The 18187-nt window shown below is 35.2% G+C and overlaps 1 protein-coding gene across 2 annotated transcripts in view; it reads right to left on the bottom strand.

Annotated features, from left to right (window-relative positions):
- The window catches only part of LOC123880070 (adenylate cyclase type 6), a 155854-nt gene that overhangs the window by 50366 nt on the left and 87301 nt on the right, over window positions 1–18187 (bottom strand). For both annotated transcript variants that reach the window (XM_045927963.1, XM_045927964.1), the window contains exon 4: window positions 6812–6908. In XM_045927963.1, the coding sequence (XP_045783919.1) occupies window positions 6812–6908 (97 nt within the window). The remainder of the gene's footprint in view (window positions 1–6811; window positions 6909–18187) is intronic.

Here is an 18187-nt window from a genome sequence, read left to right as displayed (position 1 = left end):
TTCATTTTGTTATATTTCGGATTTCATGAAAATAGCAACCAAAACGAACTTTTCCTCTTGTTGCAAATTACAGAGCAAGAAGAGAGAACCGAATTTTTTTCGCGCGTGCTGAAGTTTAATTCCAAACAAGTGAGGGGTTTTGTATCACAATCGTAGCGAGTGGTTCTAAGTTAGAAAATATGAAAGTACTTAGTAAGAGAACAAGAAATTAATCACTTTCATTTGCAACACATGCAACTTTTCACCTCTCTAGCAAAAAAGGACAAGATATTGTAACAAAAATAATAATTATTGTAACTAGACTGAATATTACCTGCTAGTTCCTTCAACTGTAATGGTGTTAAATTACAATCTCTGTTTCTTATGTCTTTGAATCTTTTACTTTGCTTAAATGATTCTAACTTAACTAGAATCACTTGCTACAGACCTGCCAATTATTATTACAGAATCTTTAACTTAGATACTTGCGATTCAAACTTGGCACGCGCAATAGAAACGAATTTTGTTCTTATGTTGCACAAATAACTATTAGCTACTAAGCATTAAATTATATCACCTTCAACGACTATAAAGCCATATAAATACCTAAATTGCAACTAACTCTAGCAGTAATATAGCAGTGTAAAAATAAATTCGATTGAATTGCCGATATTAAGCTTCCATACGCGTCAAGGTGCTTCGAACTGCCTTTGTGTTGAAAATTTTTATTTTCAATCGATCTTTTCTCGAAGTAATTGTAATAAGCAGTATAAAAACTTACAAATTCTCTAATTTCCTATTATCTACGTTAAAGCTGAATAACACTTGGATCTCTGGGTCTCCATCTCTGTGTTCATCTGCCAGATCTATAATGACTTCTAATCCATATTATAAATGGTACGTATTGACTGTCTATCTGTCTTAGCTTTTTATGACCCATCCGTGTAACCAATTTAGATGAACTCATCCCGGGGAATGCTAGTCACTTTTTGTCCCAGAAAATCAAAGAGATTCCACGGAGTTTGTAAAGAAACTTAAATCTACAAGGACGAAATTGAGGACATCATCTACCTTCTTAATACAGAGATAACTTGCATCCTGGAGACGGACAGTGACAACTTTTTATTCTGAAAATCAAAAGCGGACAAAATTGCGAGCATCATGTAGTAAGTACAAGATATTTAACTCCAAATTCAGTACATTTTCTTAACATTGATAAATTGAACTATTCATCGTCAACGATCTTGAGAGGCTAATTGAATAAATTAATTTTGACTTTGACTTTGACGCTAATTTCACATTCAAAGTGAAGCACGCTTCATGCACGCACAAATTTAAATAACGCGCCTCATGAAACCTAAATGGTTTTAGTAATTTGAAAGCGAGAGATGTAGAGTTCGTTATATTCGCGGTCATAAAATGCAATTATCTACAGTTACGAGTAGATTAGTGGATTCCTATTACGTCGTCGTCGGGTTGCTAACAACGCTATTCGATCACTGGTCTTTTAATGAAATTAAATACTGGAATAGAAGCGTGCCATTAATTACTCTTACCATTGCAAGTTTTTATTTTTTGATTCCATATTATTTACTGGAGAAGAAAAAACGCAACGCTTATGTAATCGTTTCTAAGTCTGTTTGTCACAAACATTTTACTTATACCTAAGTCGTAGAAACTTGCTTCTGCTAATTTTATATTTTCTTGGGCATAGTGTTCACCTCAATTTACTGGAGTTTAAGAGTATCTCGCGGAAGCTGGATTTTTAGAAACAAAAATCCATCCGGACGCAATCGTGGGCATCAGGTAGTTATATAATAAATCAACGTAAACATACGTCAAATACTGAGGAAATTATAAGGAGTTCATTCAGCCATTGGTGCCAAAATGTGTCACAAGCATGCTCAATTTCCTCGTGCCAATCACGGGACGGCGACACTTTGTTGAACGAGCGTAACCGGCGAAGGGTTAGCTTCATATAGGACCCATAATATTGAAAAGTGTTGATATTAAAACTTTGTTAATATTAATATTATCTGATTCTAGCTTCTGCCCGCGACTTCGTCCGTGTGGATTTAGGTTTTTGAAATCCCAGGGAAATCTTTGATTTTTTGATACCTGGCGAAAAATCACGCCAATCCGTTGCGGTGTGATTGAAGGACAAAAAAAAAAACAAACAAACACACTTTCGAGTTTATAATATTAGTATGGATGATACTACTTATAGGTATAATAATTATTATCTATTTAGCTCCATACAATAGTAATAAACATCGTAAGGAAACCTGCAAGCCTGAGAGTTCTCCATAATGTACTCAAAGGTGTGTGAAGTCTGCTAATCCGCACTTGACCAGCATGCTCTATGTCCAAACCCTTCTCTTTCTCAAAGGAGACTAGTTTGCGAACGGGTTGATCATGATTATAACTTGGTCGCGAAAAATTCTTCAACTAAACTGGTCAAAAGCTCCTAACTCCCAAAATCCTTACTCATATAAGTAATATTTTTGTGTTGGTAATTTTCTGGGAATGCGGCGCCTCTCCCATTTCCTCTCTCACCTCCCCGCGGTCGTCTTATTACGTCAGTACAGTTCGCATACCGTACCTAAGCGTCAGTGTGACGTAATCGATGCGAGCTGCAAACTTAGCTTGACCGAGTAACTTCCTATTTGCCTCACCTGCTCCGATTATTTTAGAATCCCGGCTAAGAGAGTATTTTTTTGGAAATATCACCCAAGTGAAGCCAGCACATGACAACTAGGTCAATATAAGATTTAAAAAATGATTTCAGAATTCCAATACAATATTTGTGCCATTGTGTAAACACAATGGTTCGAATTCAAGCCGTATGAACTGTACCCGTTATTGAAAGCAAAGTAAATCCCCACTTTGCGCTTCCATTTAGCTTCCAATGCATTAGTGCAATATGTATTTATTAAATGAAATACTGTGCTTCAATTAATAATAAATTAAGTAATCCCCTCTATTTCATATTGCTATTTCTGGTTCACTGAAACGTACCTAATAGCCATCGGAATAATTTTATCGAGCTGTAATTTTACTTTTGAAATGGATAATGAAATTTTGTAATTTATTTGGATTTTGTAATAGTGCAGCACAGTGGTGGAAGACTGGACTGAAGTGAACGTGGACAGAGGACATCAAACGAAGCGTGTGGAAGTCTCTACAAGAGACCAATGTCCAGCTATCGACCTCTATTTGTCGACGACGACAATGATGAAATAAAGTTGAATTCTGATGAAGATCTATCGCATTCCTTAAAGGACAGCTACTAAGTAATCATCTTAGTAAATTTTTCAACTATTAAAAGTAGTTACTAGCAAATATAGAGACTCTTTTTTTTATCGCTGGGAAATGCTTTTACGCATCCCTCCCGGAAGAAGAGCAGATACCACGATGCTTCCGGGGGGATATGTGGGGCTCACTGGCAACCAGAATACCCAAAATATAGAGACTCGCACCAACCCTAATGACAAGTATTTAAAACTGTCAACATCCATCTTCATTTTGCCTAATTTCTGAAATATCAAAAAAGGAATGGACTTCAATCTAATTGTGAGTTTCTACGGAACATATTCAACGGAACGGAACGGATTCAATAAAATCATGTTGAAAATTCTGTTTTCTGTTAATATAACAAAAAATAAGAGTATTTGCATTGTCATATTTAATTTGTTGAATAGGAACTTTTTTGACATTTCAATAAATGAAATCAGTTAAAGAATTTACCTGATTTTCTGCAGTACGAACGTAAATTCAAGCAAACAACTTATAAAAGATAGAAAGACAACCTGACAAACATTTACAAATGTTTTTTGGTGCAAACTCACGGTTTCAAACAACAACTTTTGATCACATTACTTTATTTGGCTCCTGGACGTTATTTAAATACAGCGTTTCATTACACGCCAATTGATTCTGCAAAGGAGACTTTAAATGCGTTTATAAAAAAGACAGTTGAAACTCTGACAATATTTTGCGATATAATTTGCAATAATTGTGTAATTTCCTGCTGACCCTACCAAACATGCTTATTTAGGTCCCTTTGAATATTTAAAAACCACTAAATGACACGCTGGGTTAAAGTTACTTAACTTTGACGGATATCTTTCAGTAGCCGAAGGATGCCAATGGGACCCAATTGCCAAGTCTCCGCTGTCCATCACTCAAACTATTTGTCTGTCTGTCAGAAGTCGAGAGTTGAAATTTTCACAGTGTGTATTTCTATTACCGCTATAACATAAAATAAAAAACTTTGAAATTGCTATCGTTCAAATAAAACATTAAAAAGTATATTATCTTGTACGATGAAAATATGGAACTCTTTTTGAGCATTTCCGACTCGCACTTGATAGGTTTTTTGTCTGTTTTAGGTCTGTCTAAAACACACAGATTTACTTTTTAACCGACTTCGAAAAAAGGAAGGGGTTCTCAGTTCGTCAGAATCTTTTTTTTCCGAATGATATATCCTTTAGATGAATCGCTTTAAATGAATAAAATAATACTTTACTGAATTATTATTGGATAAGTATAATATTTCAACTAGTTGATGATGTTCGACTTCACGCGCGTGATTTAGATTTTCCAAAAATTGCGTGGGATCTCCTTGATTTTCCAGCATAAAAAGTCTTAGCCTAAAAACCATCGCGCGTTTTTGGGATGCAAGTTATCTGTATACCGAATGGATAAGCCGGGAAAGGTAACAGACAGACGCTTCTCGCTTTTACAACTAACTTAAAATTAATATACAAAAACTAAAATCACCCTAACCGCAAATCCGTCAAGAGATTAAAAAAAATACTCGTGCCAAGGAGAGTATTATGGTATCAAAAGCCCTAAAGTAACTTCAACGAAAAATAAAAAACACTCCTATACCTATATTTGAATTGCTAATTGAAAAGCAGTCTCAGAAGCGACATTTTGTTACAAAAAAGTTCACTTAGCTAAAATCCTCGCTTTTTTAACGCTTAGCAAATTTTAAGACTCCAATTTTTTCCTTTCATTTCAATACAAATAAAATCAGGCAGGTATTTTTGATTGTGTCTTCTATTCTAAAAGTAAAAGTTAAAGATTTATAAATAGACCGTTTATTACAATAAATTCTTGGAAATTAAATTTATAAAGAAACCACAAAGCAACCCAAAGATTATAGACTTCATATTTTGAATATATTTACAAGTTACAAATAGTGTAACTAGCACTTTCTTTTATACATAGATAATGTATTATAAATTAAATAATGAGACCTGTCAATTGCGTCTTGCTTACTACTACGGAGTATGAAATGTGTCTTAGAAAATATTGAAATCTAATAAGAAGAGTTTAGAAGCTAGAAGCGAGTACCCAGGCATACCTATGTACTTGGATTGTGACCTTGATAAAGATAGTGTAGCCTAGTAAATTCATAAATAAAGCATTCCCAGACATTTGCTTATAATTTATCTAAAGAAAATACTGTCTTGTTAAGTAACGATTTCTACACTCATTTCCATAGAGTTACCGGCAGTCTTTCAAAGGCTAATCAAGAGTAAATACATTGAGTTCGATTGCTAGTGATATTGCTACCTAGCTGCACTCAATCTTTTCTTACAAGCAGATCCACTTTGTTATGTTTAATGAATTCGTAGTCAAATTCACAAAGGAGAACTCAGTGGAATCATAACGTAAAGAAAAATGGAATAAATGTAATTACTTTAAAAGTACTGTTAGCGATCTTTTCAAATTAATAGCGATGCGGAAAAGCATCAGCTTTTCTCCGTAGTAGGTACTCCGTACTGAAATGAGTTAACAATTTCTCAGTTACAAAAAATAAAAATCGGGTTCCCAATTTATATTTTGTTTAGTTTTAAATGAGACCAAGTCTTGATTTGTTTAATTTAAGGTTGACATATTTTCAAAAAAAAAGTAGGCGATCAGAAATATAAACAATCTTACTAAAAGAATTAATAATTATTAAAAAAATAAGTGACATAAAGTGCTGAAACGCAGTTTGTAATAAATTATTTATTATAAATTGCTTATCTGACGTCAATCTTTAAGTGCTTTTAATTGTTTGCACATTTCATGAGCTTCCCTTTCAAGTCCGAGAACATAAATAATTTCCAAAGGAATTACGTCGCGTCGTTGTAAAATAGGTAGGTTTATTTCTTACATTAGCTCCGTCTATTATAGTGCAAAATGTCGGAAAAAATACCCGAGTACGGAACCCTCTGTGCGCGAGTCTGACTCGCACTAACTACATGGGCTTGCGCCTGACTCCTGTGCTTGGTTCATTCGATGTCATACGATTTGCTGCTAGGAGGCCAGCAAGAGTGAACTTGCATAAATAAGAGCGTTTTGGAGGTTTTTAGTTCAGTCTCTCTCTGAGATTCGGAAAGACTATTGCATATCTTCGGTGTTCAGGTCGTGAACTGGATAATTAGATGTTGTGATAGCCACGCTCTAATTAAATTATTTATTTTGCCATCAGTTTTTTAGATTAAAACTCTCGAATAACCTCTACGCGTAGTTTTGGGAGGACATTCCAATAATTGGATAAAAATATTTAAATAACACCTACTTTTTTGAGTGATGCTTATAATATCGTCCTTAAAGAAGCCGCTAGCTTGACTATGAATTCCGGTATAGATAAATGGCTCGTAAATAAGATAGGTAAATGGCTCGGCAGTTATTCGTATTTATTGTCAATTTATCGGTTCCCTCGCAGGATTGCCAAACTATTCAGAGGGTTTTGATACAGGTGTCTTTAGCTTCGAGATAGCGTCCTGATTGTGTTTTTTTTTTCTAATCGGCTCCCTATAGATTGTGAGCTTACCATCTCCGAGTAATGGAAGTCCGTCAACATCGGGCTTGCCAGCGGGGCAGAGTGGGAGTTGGGGGAGTGGTGGCACAGTGGTACCCTCTGCTTCCACCTGTGAAAAAATACATGGTTTAATTTACTTATACAATAACCAGGCCCACAACCAAAACTGACCTACGTAACTGCCATGGGACACCTTATTCATTTTAAAAAATGCCCAGAAAAATATTATTCAGATAAAACTTCAACTCTAACGATTGAAAAGTCTACTGTCACACACATAAACACACTTCTTATATAAACACAATTAACTTGAATCTCAGAGATTACGTCTACTTTTGTCAATAAAATTGCACGATAGTTAACATGATTTAACTGTTAGCTTATAGTTATGATTGGTAAACCTTACATTATTGTATACATTTAAATTATGGTTATAGTAAATACCTACGTTATGGGGAGAGCGACTGGTGACTTGAACTACAAGATTTGCTTAGCCTAAAATAGTGTTAAGGATCGTTTAGTCGAAGATAAGAAATGTGTAAATAAAAAAATTATCCATTGACTATTTACTACAATAATTGCGAGTAATTTACTGTACTAATCTACTGTTAATCTTCAAGGAGACCAGTTTCCATTATCGAAAACCTTAACCACCCTTAACCAAATACGACCAACTTGATGGTGCGGATATGAAAGTGAAACCACTAAAAATGGTTGCGTCGAAGTACTATTTTGTGAGTCGGTTTGAAATTAGGAAACATTAACTTTTTCATTTCGTCCGCGCCAGTATCATAGCATCATAAGTACATAGTTCATTTAATGTGTATCGTCTATATTCTATTGAATAAGCCTATCACTGGTATCGAACAGAATAATACAGAAACGCTGTAAAGCGTGAAACAGAAATAACGCGTTGCGGCTGCGTGGCGCGTTGCTAAGAGCGCGTAGGAGGTCACAGTGAAAGAACTGATATTATATAAGTGTATGATGATATATAGGTTGAGGAGATGATGATAACATGAAGCATGTGAAATTGCAGAAGCGCAGCTCATACGCGCAATTCGCAGTGTTAACAGGGCTCTCTCCGTCACTCGTTTCATACAATCGTAGTTCCAATTTCATTTGAGTACTAAGCAACCAAAGTCATAGATATTAGTTTCTAGAATATGTCTGCAAAATTTCACGGACTTTGGTTGCTTAATATTCAAATGAAATTGGAACTACGATTGTATGAAATGAGTGACGGAGAGAGCCCTCTTAACGCCTTCATACGGCATCTTTCGAGTTCTTTCCGCGTATTGTACCTGGTTTATCATAACTCCCGCCCCGCCACCTGCTATGTCCTTGTAACCGCTTCCTAAAGAGTAAAATATTCATAGCATGATGATGTTAAGGAAAATTTTGCACCGGAATAACATTTCAAACTGAAATTTATATTATTCGACTAGGCTTTCAGTTGCTATGCTGATTGGATAATTCTATTTTTGTCTATAAATTATAACGACTACCTACTGCCACGCCCCCGGTTAGATATTAATTATTTTATGTTCATTTTATTGAAAAGCCGGCAAGTAACTAACCAGTTGCTTTTAATGGTAAAGGCCAGTCAACGAAAGCTGGAACTATCGCTATCCTACGAGCACTAGAAGTTAGTACTTATAGCACTTTATAACCCTCGACCCAAAAAGAGGGGTATTATAAGTTTGACGTCACATCTGTGTATCTATCTGTGGCTTCGTAGCTCCTAAACTGATGAACTGATTTTAAATTAGTTTTTTTCTTTGAAAGGTGACTTGATCGAGAGTGCTATAATCCAAGAAAATCGGTTCAGCCGTTTGAAAGTTATCAGCTCTTTTCTAGTTACTGTAACCTTCACTTGTCGGGGGTGTTATAAATTTTTAATTTACACTTGTGTATGAAATAACCTAATAGAAAGAGCGCTATCCTAGCCGCAAAATGAAGCTAGTACTTATAACTCTTTTTCTGTTTCTGTACGGCATTACGTATCAGAGAGAGCTATATAATAACTTTATTGTACGGATAGAAGTAACGAAAATATTTCTTGGATCTTTAAATAATTTATTATTTTAATATTGGAAAATAAATATTATTTAAGAAGATTTTCTAACTCACATTCTTACCTTTCCTCAGATTAGTGTCTGCTGACATTCACAAAGTTTTGCACCACACTTATTATCCTAAAACAAATTCCCACTGACGCGATGGCATAAAATATATTCAGCATTATAATAACAGAGAACAAGTATATTATTATACTGAGTAACATATTCAGACCCTCATCAAACATAATTGTTTTCTTATTGGGCACTCAACAAGAAATTATAATAATCACTGTTTTCTTTGTATATGTATAATAAACAACAATAGTTCTACGAATTTTCGACTTGAATAATATCGTAACTTCTTTTAAGGTAACTAGTAACTAAAGAATAACTTGAAACACAATATTACAATGATGAAAAACCACTGCTAAACTAAAAACTAATAGGTATTTTGATGGTATTTTGCATTTTGCTTTCAATGATTGACGTAAATGCTGATACAGATCAAGCAAAGAAAATGTAAATGTTACGTCAATAATTTTATTATTCTTCTGAAAAAAGAGTATAAGGTATATTTTGTGGCTTGCTTTTGTATGCGCAAGTATAAATAATGTTAAAAAAATCGAAAAAAGGAAGGTGTTCTGACACCAAATGTTCCGTGGGGAAAAAAGCATTCTAACATCTCTGATATCAAAGGTCTACTTAATCCACGATACGGCGTTTCATCCACGGCGTTTGTTGTACGGCCGTACTAAACTACGCCACCATAAATCACGCTAAACACCTAAAACTGTTCGAACACTTTTTTTTTCTGTGATCGAAGCTCAAACTCTATCATTTTCGTGCGTGATGGTCTTTCTTTGCGCCTATTGCGGCAATATGTGATAAGCTTTATTTATGCGATTGGGGCTAGAATCAATTACTGGTTGGTCTTCATACAGGTTTATATAATATTTCCTCAGACGAAGCTTTACAGACTTTAAATAATCTATTTCAGAAAAATCAGAATAGCAGTATTATCACCTCACCTCAATAATAATATCTTGTTGGTCATAGATTTGAATACGATGAATAAATATCACGAATGGTCAAGTCGCCCTTGACATTGGTCTGAAGAACGCTGAAATGCTAATTATTATGTTACTGAATTTAACATGAGCTTTTCATAAGAAACAACTTCTGTCTTGTTTATAAAAAATCCGGCTGATTGTGAGTCCGACTCGCGCACAGAGGATTCCGCAGCTTGGAAGGAAACATAAATTGCTATTTGGATTAATAAAATTAATCTAAACAATTACAGACTTCGTTTCTTCCTGTAATATTTAAATAAAGCACCATCAGATTTAGTGCTTTGCAAACTTCGCAAGTAAGAACGATATATTTTTACATTTGTTAATCATTTTGTATCAAATTCCAAACTAAGGGCTTCAAAATAAATTAAAACCTTTTTAGTATTTGCAAATGAAGCCTTTGAGATTTAAAACTATTCCTTTGAAGATGATAATTTAGTAGTAACTGAAATGCGCAGGTGTGACGGACTGATAAATGGACATAGGGACTAATCACAACATAAAGTGTTCCTCTGTTACCATTTTGTCATGAGACCCTAATTAAATGTCAAGAATTGATGGACTTGTGATTATGCTTTTCTATTGTTCGCGACAGGTCGAGATGGCAATTTCCAAGTGAGGTGACATCACATACCGTAATCGAATTTGATAGTTTTTTGGTAGGTATGCAACAAAATGAGAGTAAAATTTGTGTCCACCTTTTTAAAAGTAAGGTAGAGGTATGCGAAATGTGGCATGGTAGTAGCCACATCAATACCACAGTTCGATTACTGTATGTAATCTTTTATAATAAAATTCCGCAGTAAAGTTTAGACTTGCCTTTACACAAATTTAAAACTCTTTTAAAAGTATGCTCCTGAAAAAAGCATACTTATTACAAATCGAATATTTTCTAAAATGATAAAAAAGTGTGGAATTGACTCGAAGCTCGCTCCAGAAATGTGCAGGACTCGAATTACTCATACATGGCATAATATTGTTAGCTGAATATTTGAAAAGAGTGAACGCCGAGTTTCTTGCTGGTTCTTCTTGGTAGGGATGGCCTTCCGACCCAGTGTTAAATTCAGTGACGATACAAAAGCATTTGTAAATGTTTATTTAAATTTAAAATCCACGTACCTACCTATAAAAGCTTACGGCCGAAAATAACGTAACGTAATAATTGGGCTTGGGCTTCTTAATACAATTTTTTCATGAAACTTAGAAACGATATTGCGGAGAAGAATACATCTTTTTACTGTCACGCATATTATGTAAGTAAATTAATATTATATACTTGGTTGTTAGTCTGTATCTATACCTATGTCAGAGCGTGTGTGGGTGTGGGCGTGTGTGTGTGTGTGTATGTGAGAGAGTGAACCACCTATAGTCTAGTTTTTCATTCCGTGGAATGTATCAAAAAATTAATCGTTTCCATGTTATATAAAATTAAGGAACAAAAAATATTATTGGAAAGTGTTGTACGGAATGAACTTGGTTACTGACAGCATCTAACAAATTGAAACAATGTTTTATAATCTACAAAATATTTGGTAGATAGAATCATGCCTACGTTTTAGAGTTTCGTAGCCGAATTGGGCCAACGGAACCCTGTCACTAAACCACCGCTGACTGTTTGTCCGTCTGTCTGTCCGTCCGTGTGTCTATCAACTCATGAACCATAATAGGTAGAAAGTTGAAATTTTTATACAATATGTGTTCTATTGCCGCTATAACAGCAAATAATAAAAAGCCAAGATGGTGAATTTCAAAATAACCACCATATATATTAAAAAAAATGTAATAGCACATAGTGTATATTTTTACGATGGTACGGAACCATGTGCGCGAATCCAGCTCGTACTTGACTGGTTTTTACAGCTCAGAACGAAGCATTCATTTACTGCCTAATTTATCTATCTGTGATTTATTTACCATATTATATCAACAGATATAAAGCAACATAAATAAAGGCTCAATAACTCAATGGATAAGGTGCACATTGAATTGCGAAAGGGCAGTGGTTGAAACTCTACCCGTAGCACCCTACTCTACCCTTTAAGCTTAGTTGGATAGGAAAATGGGAAGTTAGTCATGATTAACATGGCTGATAATATTTGAAACATAATAAGTATTTTTATACATTTGTCTAAAATCACTCAAAATATTATAAAAGTAAAATCAGGAAGCTTTCATCGGAAATTCACATTTTTATAAATCTTTGATAGGATTCGTTGTGATCCGTTTAAAATTACATTAGCAAAGAGACTTTTAGTAACCTTCTAGGAGAATGTCTACGGTATTATACTCGTTATATACGTAACGATTAAGTAACAAAAAATATTCAGACCCTGAAATAATACGTCGCTTCTATAAAGGAAATTCGGCCAAATAGGTATCTTTCCAATATTTAACGAAGGTATGTTTATATTATTGTGGCCAAGATTTGGTATTCTAATACCTTTTACGCTTTTCATTCGACCTTTACAACCAAATCAGCGACGTAAGGTCAGTTTATTTCACAAAGAAAATATAGTATTCAGATATCCTTAAATACACTAGGTACTTAGGTCCCCACGCATTTTTCGTCGCCTTTTCAAGCTAGATGATAAGAAAATAGGTGAGAAGAAACTTAAAGAATAACAGTATAATTTTATTAAACTTCTATTCAAAATATAGCAACCGCAAACATTTGCATACGCCTAATAAACAGTTGGCCAGATTGAATTGGAGATTCAGTAGTGACAACAAGTGTAAATTAAAAATTTATAACACCCCCGACGATCCAAAGTATCTGAGTTTACCAAAACATCATTTTCAAATAAATAATTATGTAATTTAGGCAACGTCCATCTTGACAGCTTGACATTTGTCTATTGACATAATATTATGAACCTAACGGTTATATAACCTTCTTTTCTACAAGAAAACTAGAAAAGAGCTGATAACTCTTAAACGGCTGAACCAATTTTTTTAGATTATAGCTAAGAACACTCTCGATCAAGCCATCTTTCAAACAAAAAAAACTAAATTAAAATCGGTTCATTCGTTTAGGCGCTACGATGCCACAGACAGATACACAGATACACAGATACACAGACACACAGATACACAGACACACAGATACACAGATACACACGTCAAACTTATAACACCCCTGTTTTTGGGTCGGGGGTTAAAAAAAGATCGGGATGGACTTGTGACCGGACGCGGTCATATAATATCTACCCTTTCTATATATTTAGTATTTACATAATGTTACTTGACCCTTTTGAATTTGCTTCCATATCGATGAATAGGAGCAGGAAAAATAAAGTACCTAACAAGATATACGTCAGTAATCCGATTTGCGCGAAACGTAGTCCAAATCTCGTTTCGAAGCACTTTAAACTGACATTTTAAAACCTACTTTACGGTAAAATAAATTTTTATGCAAATAGAATACTCGATATAAATAAAATATGCTTAATGGTTACTACTGCCGCAAACGGGAAACTCTAGCAAAGAACTACTTAGATGATATAAAATTCTTAAGTTTAACATACAATTCATTTTCTATCTATATCGTACCAACTCTTCTTCCTTTACAATCCCTGCCACTCCCTTGCGTCACTAATAGAAATCTCTTATAGAGATAGGTGAGTGCTTTCCTGTCCATTCCTTGTCTTTTTATTTCTAATTCTTCAACTAAGCAGACTTAAACAAATCAACTGTATAAGTCTGTTTTAGTGTAGGTGCGATAGTACATTTAAATAAAAAAACGATGCTAAATTGCCAGATTCGTGAATTTAAGAGGATTTTTACGGGAACAGTTAAGAGTATAAAATAATTACTGAATGTGTTATAATTTATATCAAAGGAACAATAAATAATATTATAAAGGACCAAAAGTTATAAGGTAGCATTTTCACGGGGCGCCAGCCAGGTAACCTCCCAGTGTGCCTGGATGCTGCTGGTCCCTTTTGGATGCGTCCGAGGGGAGGAGCGGTGTTCGGGCCGGTGCGCCCCGGTAACATGGCTAATGATTTCTCTTCGGAGATATTGTTGGCTATGGCTAATGACCTGGCAGGGGGGGAGGTTTCTCCGCGTGTCCCTCTGACTAGCAGAGGGCACAGTGGACGAAGCGGCGGATGGGACGCGGGCGACGTGCGCGTCCCAAGGTCGGGGGACGCACTTCGTTGGTGCGTCCCGGAGGTGCGGTGTTGGGGACCGAGCAGGTCCCCGGTGGAGGGTCTGCCTCGGCAGACGTCGCTGGCTGGGTCGCGGTTGTTTGCTTCGGCCGTTCCCGTGACCCAGTCGCCAGGCGACGCGCAGTAGCGCCGCTGGGGTTTAGTGGGTATTCCGGTCGCCTCTCGGCCGGCGAGTCCCACATACCCTCCCTTAGCTGGCTGGCTGCCTCACGGCTGGCTGGCTAGCTTCCGGGGGGGATGCGTAAATGCATTCCCCAGCGTCAACAAAAAAAAAAAAAAAAGGTAGCATTTTCACAGACCGCAACGAATAACAAACGCGCTTGCTGTAGCAATCCATACATCCCGGAGACGCATAGGTATCCATCTACAGAGTGAAGCAAGATATCTCTGTAACAGATTTCGTCAAAATCTGTTAAGCTGATGGGCTATGAAAAGATAAAACATAGACTGACAAACATACTTTCGCATATGTAATAAATTATGGATTGCTACAAAAATATTCCAGTGTCTCATGTCCTATTTATAATTTTCACAAACCAATTTGTAATAACAAAATAATAACGGCACTAAATAGCTATTGCGTTCATTTTTCTAAGCACGTACATGTACGTACGTTGATAAAACGTATCGATTTCCAACAACGGACGCGCAACGGAAAGGATATAATATATTATATATGAAGAGACTCGCTAGACTTGACACGGTTTACTTTTACTATTAGAACTTAGAAGATATTATTTTTTTAATTTGCATTTTACTTCGAACTATGATCGAATTAAACTTGCGGGAAAAATTCGGTTTTCTTGGTGACCATTTTGAAATTTTTATTATTTGCTGTTATAGCGGCAATAGAAATCATAACAGGTTCTGTGAAAATTTAACTCTCTACTCACCTATTACGGTTCATTAGATACAGCCCGCTGACAGACAGACAGACAGATAGACGGACGGACGGACGGACGGCGGAGGCTTAGTAATAATATAATATATTATGTTCCCGTTGGCAATCTCTGGGTACGGAACCATATAAAACAACTAGTTGGGACTATTACAACATCACTTATTTTTAACCCCCGACCCAAAAAGAGGGGCGTTATAAGTTTGACGTGTGTATCTGTGTGTCTGTGTATCTGTGTATCTGTCTGTGGCATCGTAGCGTCTATACGAATGAACCGATTTTAATTTAGTTTTTTTTGTTTGAAAGGTGGCTTGATCGAGAGTGTTCTTAGCTATAATCCAAAAAAATTTGTTCAGCCGTTTAAGAGTTATCAGCTCTTTTCTAGTTTTCTTGTAGAAAAGAAGGTTAGATAACCGTTAGGTTCATAATATTATGTCAATTGACAAATGTCAAGCTGTCAAGATGGACGTTGCCTAAATACATAATTATTTATTTGAAAATGATGTTTTGGAAAACTCAGATACTTTAGATCGGAGGCGCGGAATAGTTCAAGAAAATCAGTTCAGCCGTTTGAAAGTTATCAGGTCTTTTCGGTCTTTTCTAGTTACTGTAACCTTCACTCGTCGGGGGTTGTTTTAAATTTTTAATTTACACTTGTGACTAGTACGTTCTAAATCATTTTCAATTATTGAGAGAGGAATACACAAAGCTGACTACCAACCTTCGCTATTTGAAGAACAAGGAGGTGTTTACAATACAGAGTTGAGCCAACATATCCAGTCAGGAAACGCTGATTTGCATTAATAATAATTTAAACCATAATAAGAACTAACAGTAATCAATATTAAAAAAAAAAAAACTATATTTTCTAGCTAATAGTGAAATTATTTCTGAATATTATTCAATGTTGTCGATGGGAATAATAATTTGGCCCCATAATAAACAATCTTAGTACAACGCCAGGATCTACTCGTACTGGACCGTTTTTTAAAATTCTTCTCACTTTTGGCTGGAAAAATGCTAATTCAACTTTGAAATTTGAATCACAATCATGGTGATGCATCACTTATTTAATTTTATACTTAAAGTTCCAATTCAGTTTTCACACTAATATTATAAAGGAGAAAGTTTGTATGTGTGTGTGTGTGTGTGTGTGTGTGTATGTTTGTTACTCCTTCACGCAAAAACTACTGGACGGATTGGGCTGAAATTTAGAATGGAGATAGATTATACCCTGGATTAGCACATAGGCTACTTTTTATCCCGGAAAATCAAAGAGTTCCCACGGGAATTTTAAAAAACCTAAATCCACGCGGACGAAGTCGCGGGCATCCTCTAGTTTATAATAAAACTGAACGTAAAGTTTGCGCGAGGAAATTAATTTGACGGGTTATTAACTCGAACATCGACGTGATTAATCTACAAAGCAAATAAACGAAATAAAATTAATCATAACCGTGTTCATTGCTTTGTGATAAGCACAGAGATATTATATAATCACGCTTACTTACCGTCACAAATATTTAAATAAAAATGATATTGACGACTTTTTAACAGGGCTCTCTCCGTCACTCGTTTCATACCATTTCATACAATCGTAGTTCCAATTTCAATTGAATAATAAGCAACTAAAGTCCATGAAATTTGCAGACATATTCTAGAAACTAATATCTGTGTCTGTGGTGTTTTAGATTTTTCTAAAAATATGTAGTTTTAAAATTACAGGGGCTCAAAGATTTGTATGAAAATTTTAAGACCGCGTAACTTTGAAACCGAATATTTTAACAGAAATCTGGAAAACCACAGACATAGGTATTAGTTTCTAGAATATGTCTGCAAAATTTCATGGACTTTGGTTGCTTAATATTCAAATGAAATTGGAACTACGATTGTATGAAATGGTATGAAACGAGTGACGGAGAGAGCCCTCTTAACCCCCGACCCAAAAAGAGGGGTGTTATAAGTTTGACGTGTGTATCAGTGTATCTGTCTGTGGCAACGTAGCTCCTAAACTAATGAACCGATTTTAATTCTGTTTTTTATTGTTTGAAAGGTGGCTTGATCGAGAGTGTTCTTAGCTATAATCCAAGAAAATCGGTTCAGCCGTTTGAAAGTGATCAGCCCTTTTCTAGTTACTGTAACCTTCACTTGTCGGGGGTGTTATAAATTTTTAATTTACACTTGTTAGATCTTAGCTCTATGTTACTTTCACTTTAGCAGCTCTTAATTTAACTAAGTGCGGAGTGCCTGTTCACGCCAAAATTGCTGAACAAAAAGTTAATTTCGTACTTGTAATTCTGTGAAATTATGTTTATTTATTACTAAAATACACGCATTTTTGATTGGATTGGATTATTACACACACAATGCAATGCAATGACGTAAATATCTGAGCTGATAACAGGCCTTGTTGTATCGCAAACAGCACCGGATTTAGGATATTGATCGATTGGATATCCTATCGGAAGCTTCATTTCCTACATCTTCCGATAAAACATTAATACTGCCAAGAAAATTTAGTACAAAATCTACCTGTTTTCAAGATTACTTTTAGTAGACATTATAATAAAGAGACTTAATGATTTTATAATAAAGAGACTTAATAATTTTTACTAATTATAAGCAAGAACGATGTTAAATATACGAGTATGTTTGAATTATAATATATTTAAAAATAGAAGTAAGAATTACTGAAAGTGGCAGTTAAATTCGATCGGCGATCCAATTATTGCAGGTGATTGGGTTCATGTTTTATACTCTTATGACCGGAAATTAATTCTTTGATGTTCTTTGAAAATATCATAGGTAAATAGTTCTTTGTGATTTATGTAAAGCCAGATGCAAAAGATCGGCCTTTGATTTCCACTACTCAAGTGAAGTGTAAATGTAGATTCAGAAAATCTTTATTTGGAGACCTTTACATTTCTAAAATCAAATCAAATTTCATAAAGGACAAATTTACTAGTCTGTGACTCATACTAGTTGTCAGAACAATTTACGAAACCTATGCATCAGTTCGGAATCCAAATTCTACTGAGAAGAGCTAGAAAGAAAGTTATCTTGTGGGCGACTAAGCGCTCAGCCGATTGTTTCTACGCAAATTTGTTACTAAGGAATCAATTCAAAAATATAGTTTTTTATACAATGTTTAAATTTGTGTAATGGCAGATCTACAAATTCTTTAGGAA

Source organism: Maniola jurtina, chromosome Z, assembly GCF_905333055.1.
Source record: "Maniola jurtina chromosome Z, ilManJurt1.1, whole genome shotgun sequence".
NCBI classification, from domain to species: Eukaryota; Metazoa; Arthropoda; class Insecta; order Lepidoptera; family Nymphalidae; genus Maniola; species Maniola jurtina.
This window is presented reverse-complemented; position numbering and strand designations above follow the sequence as displayed.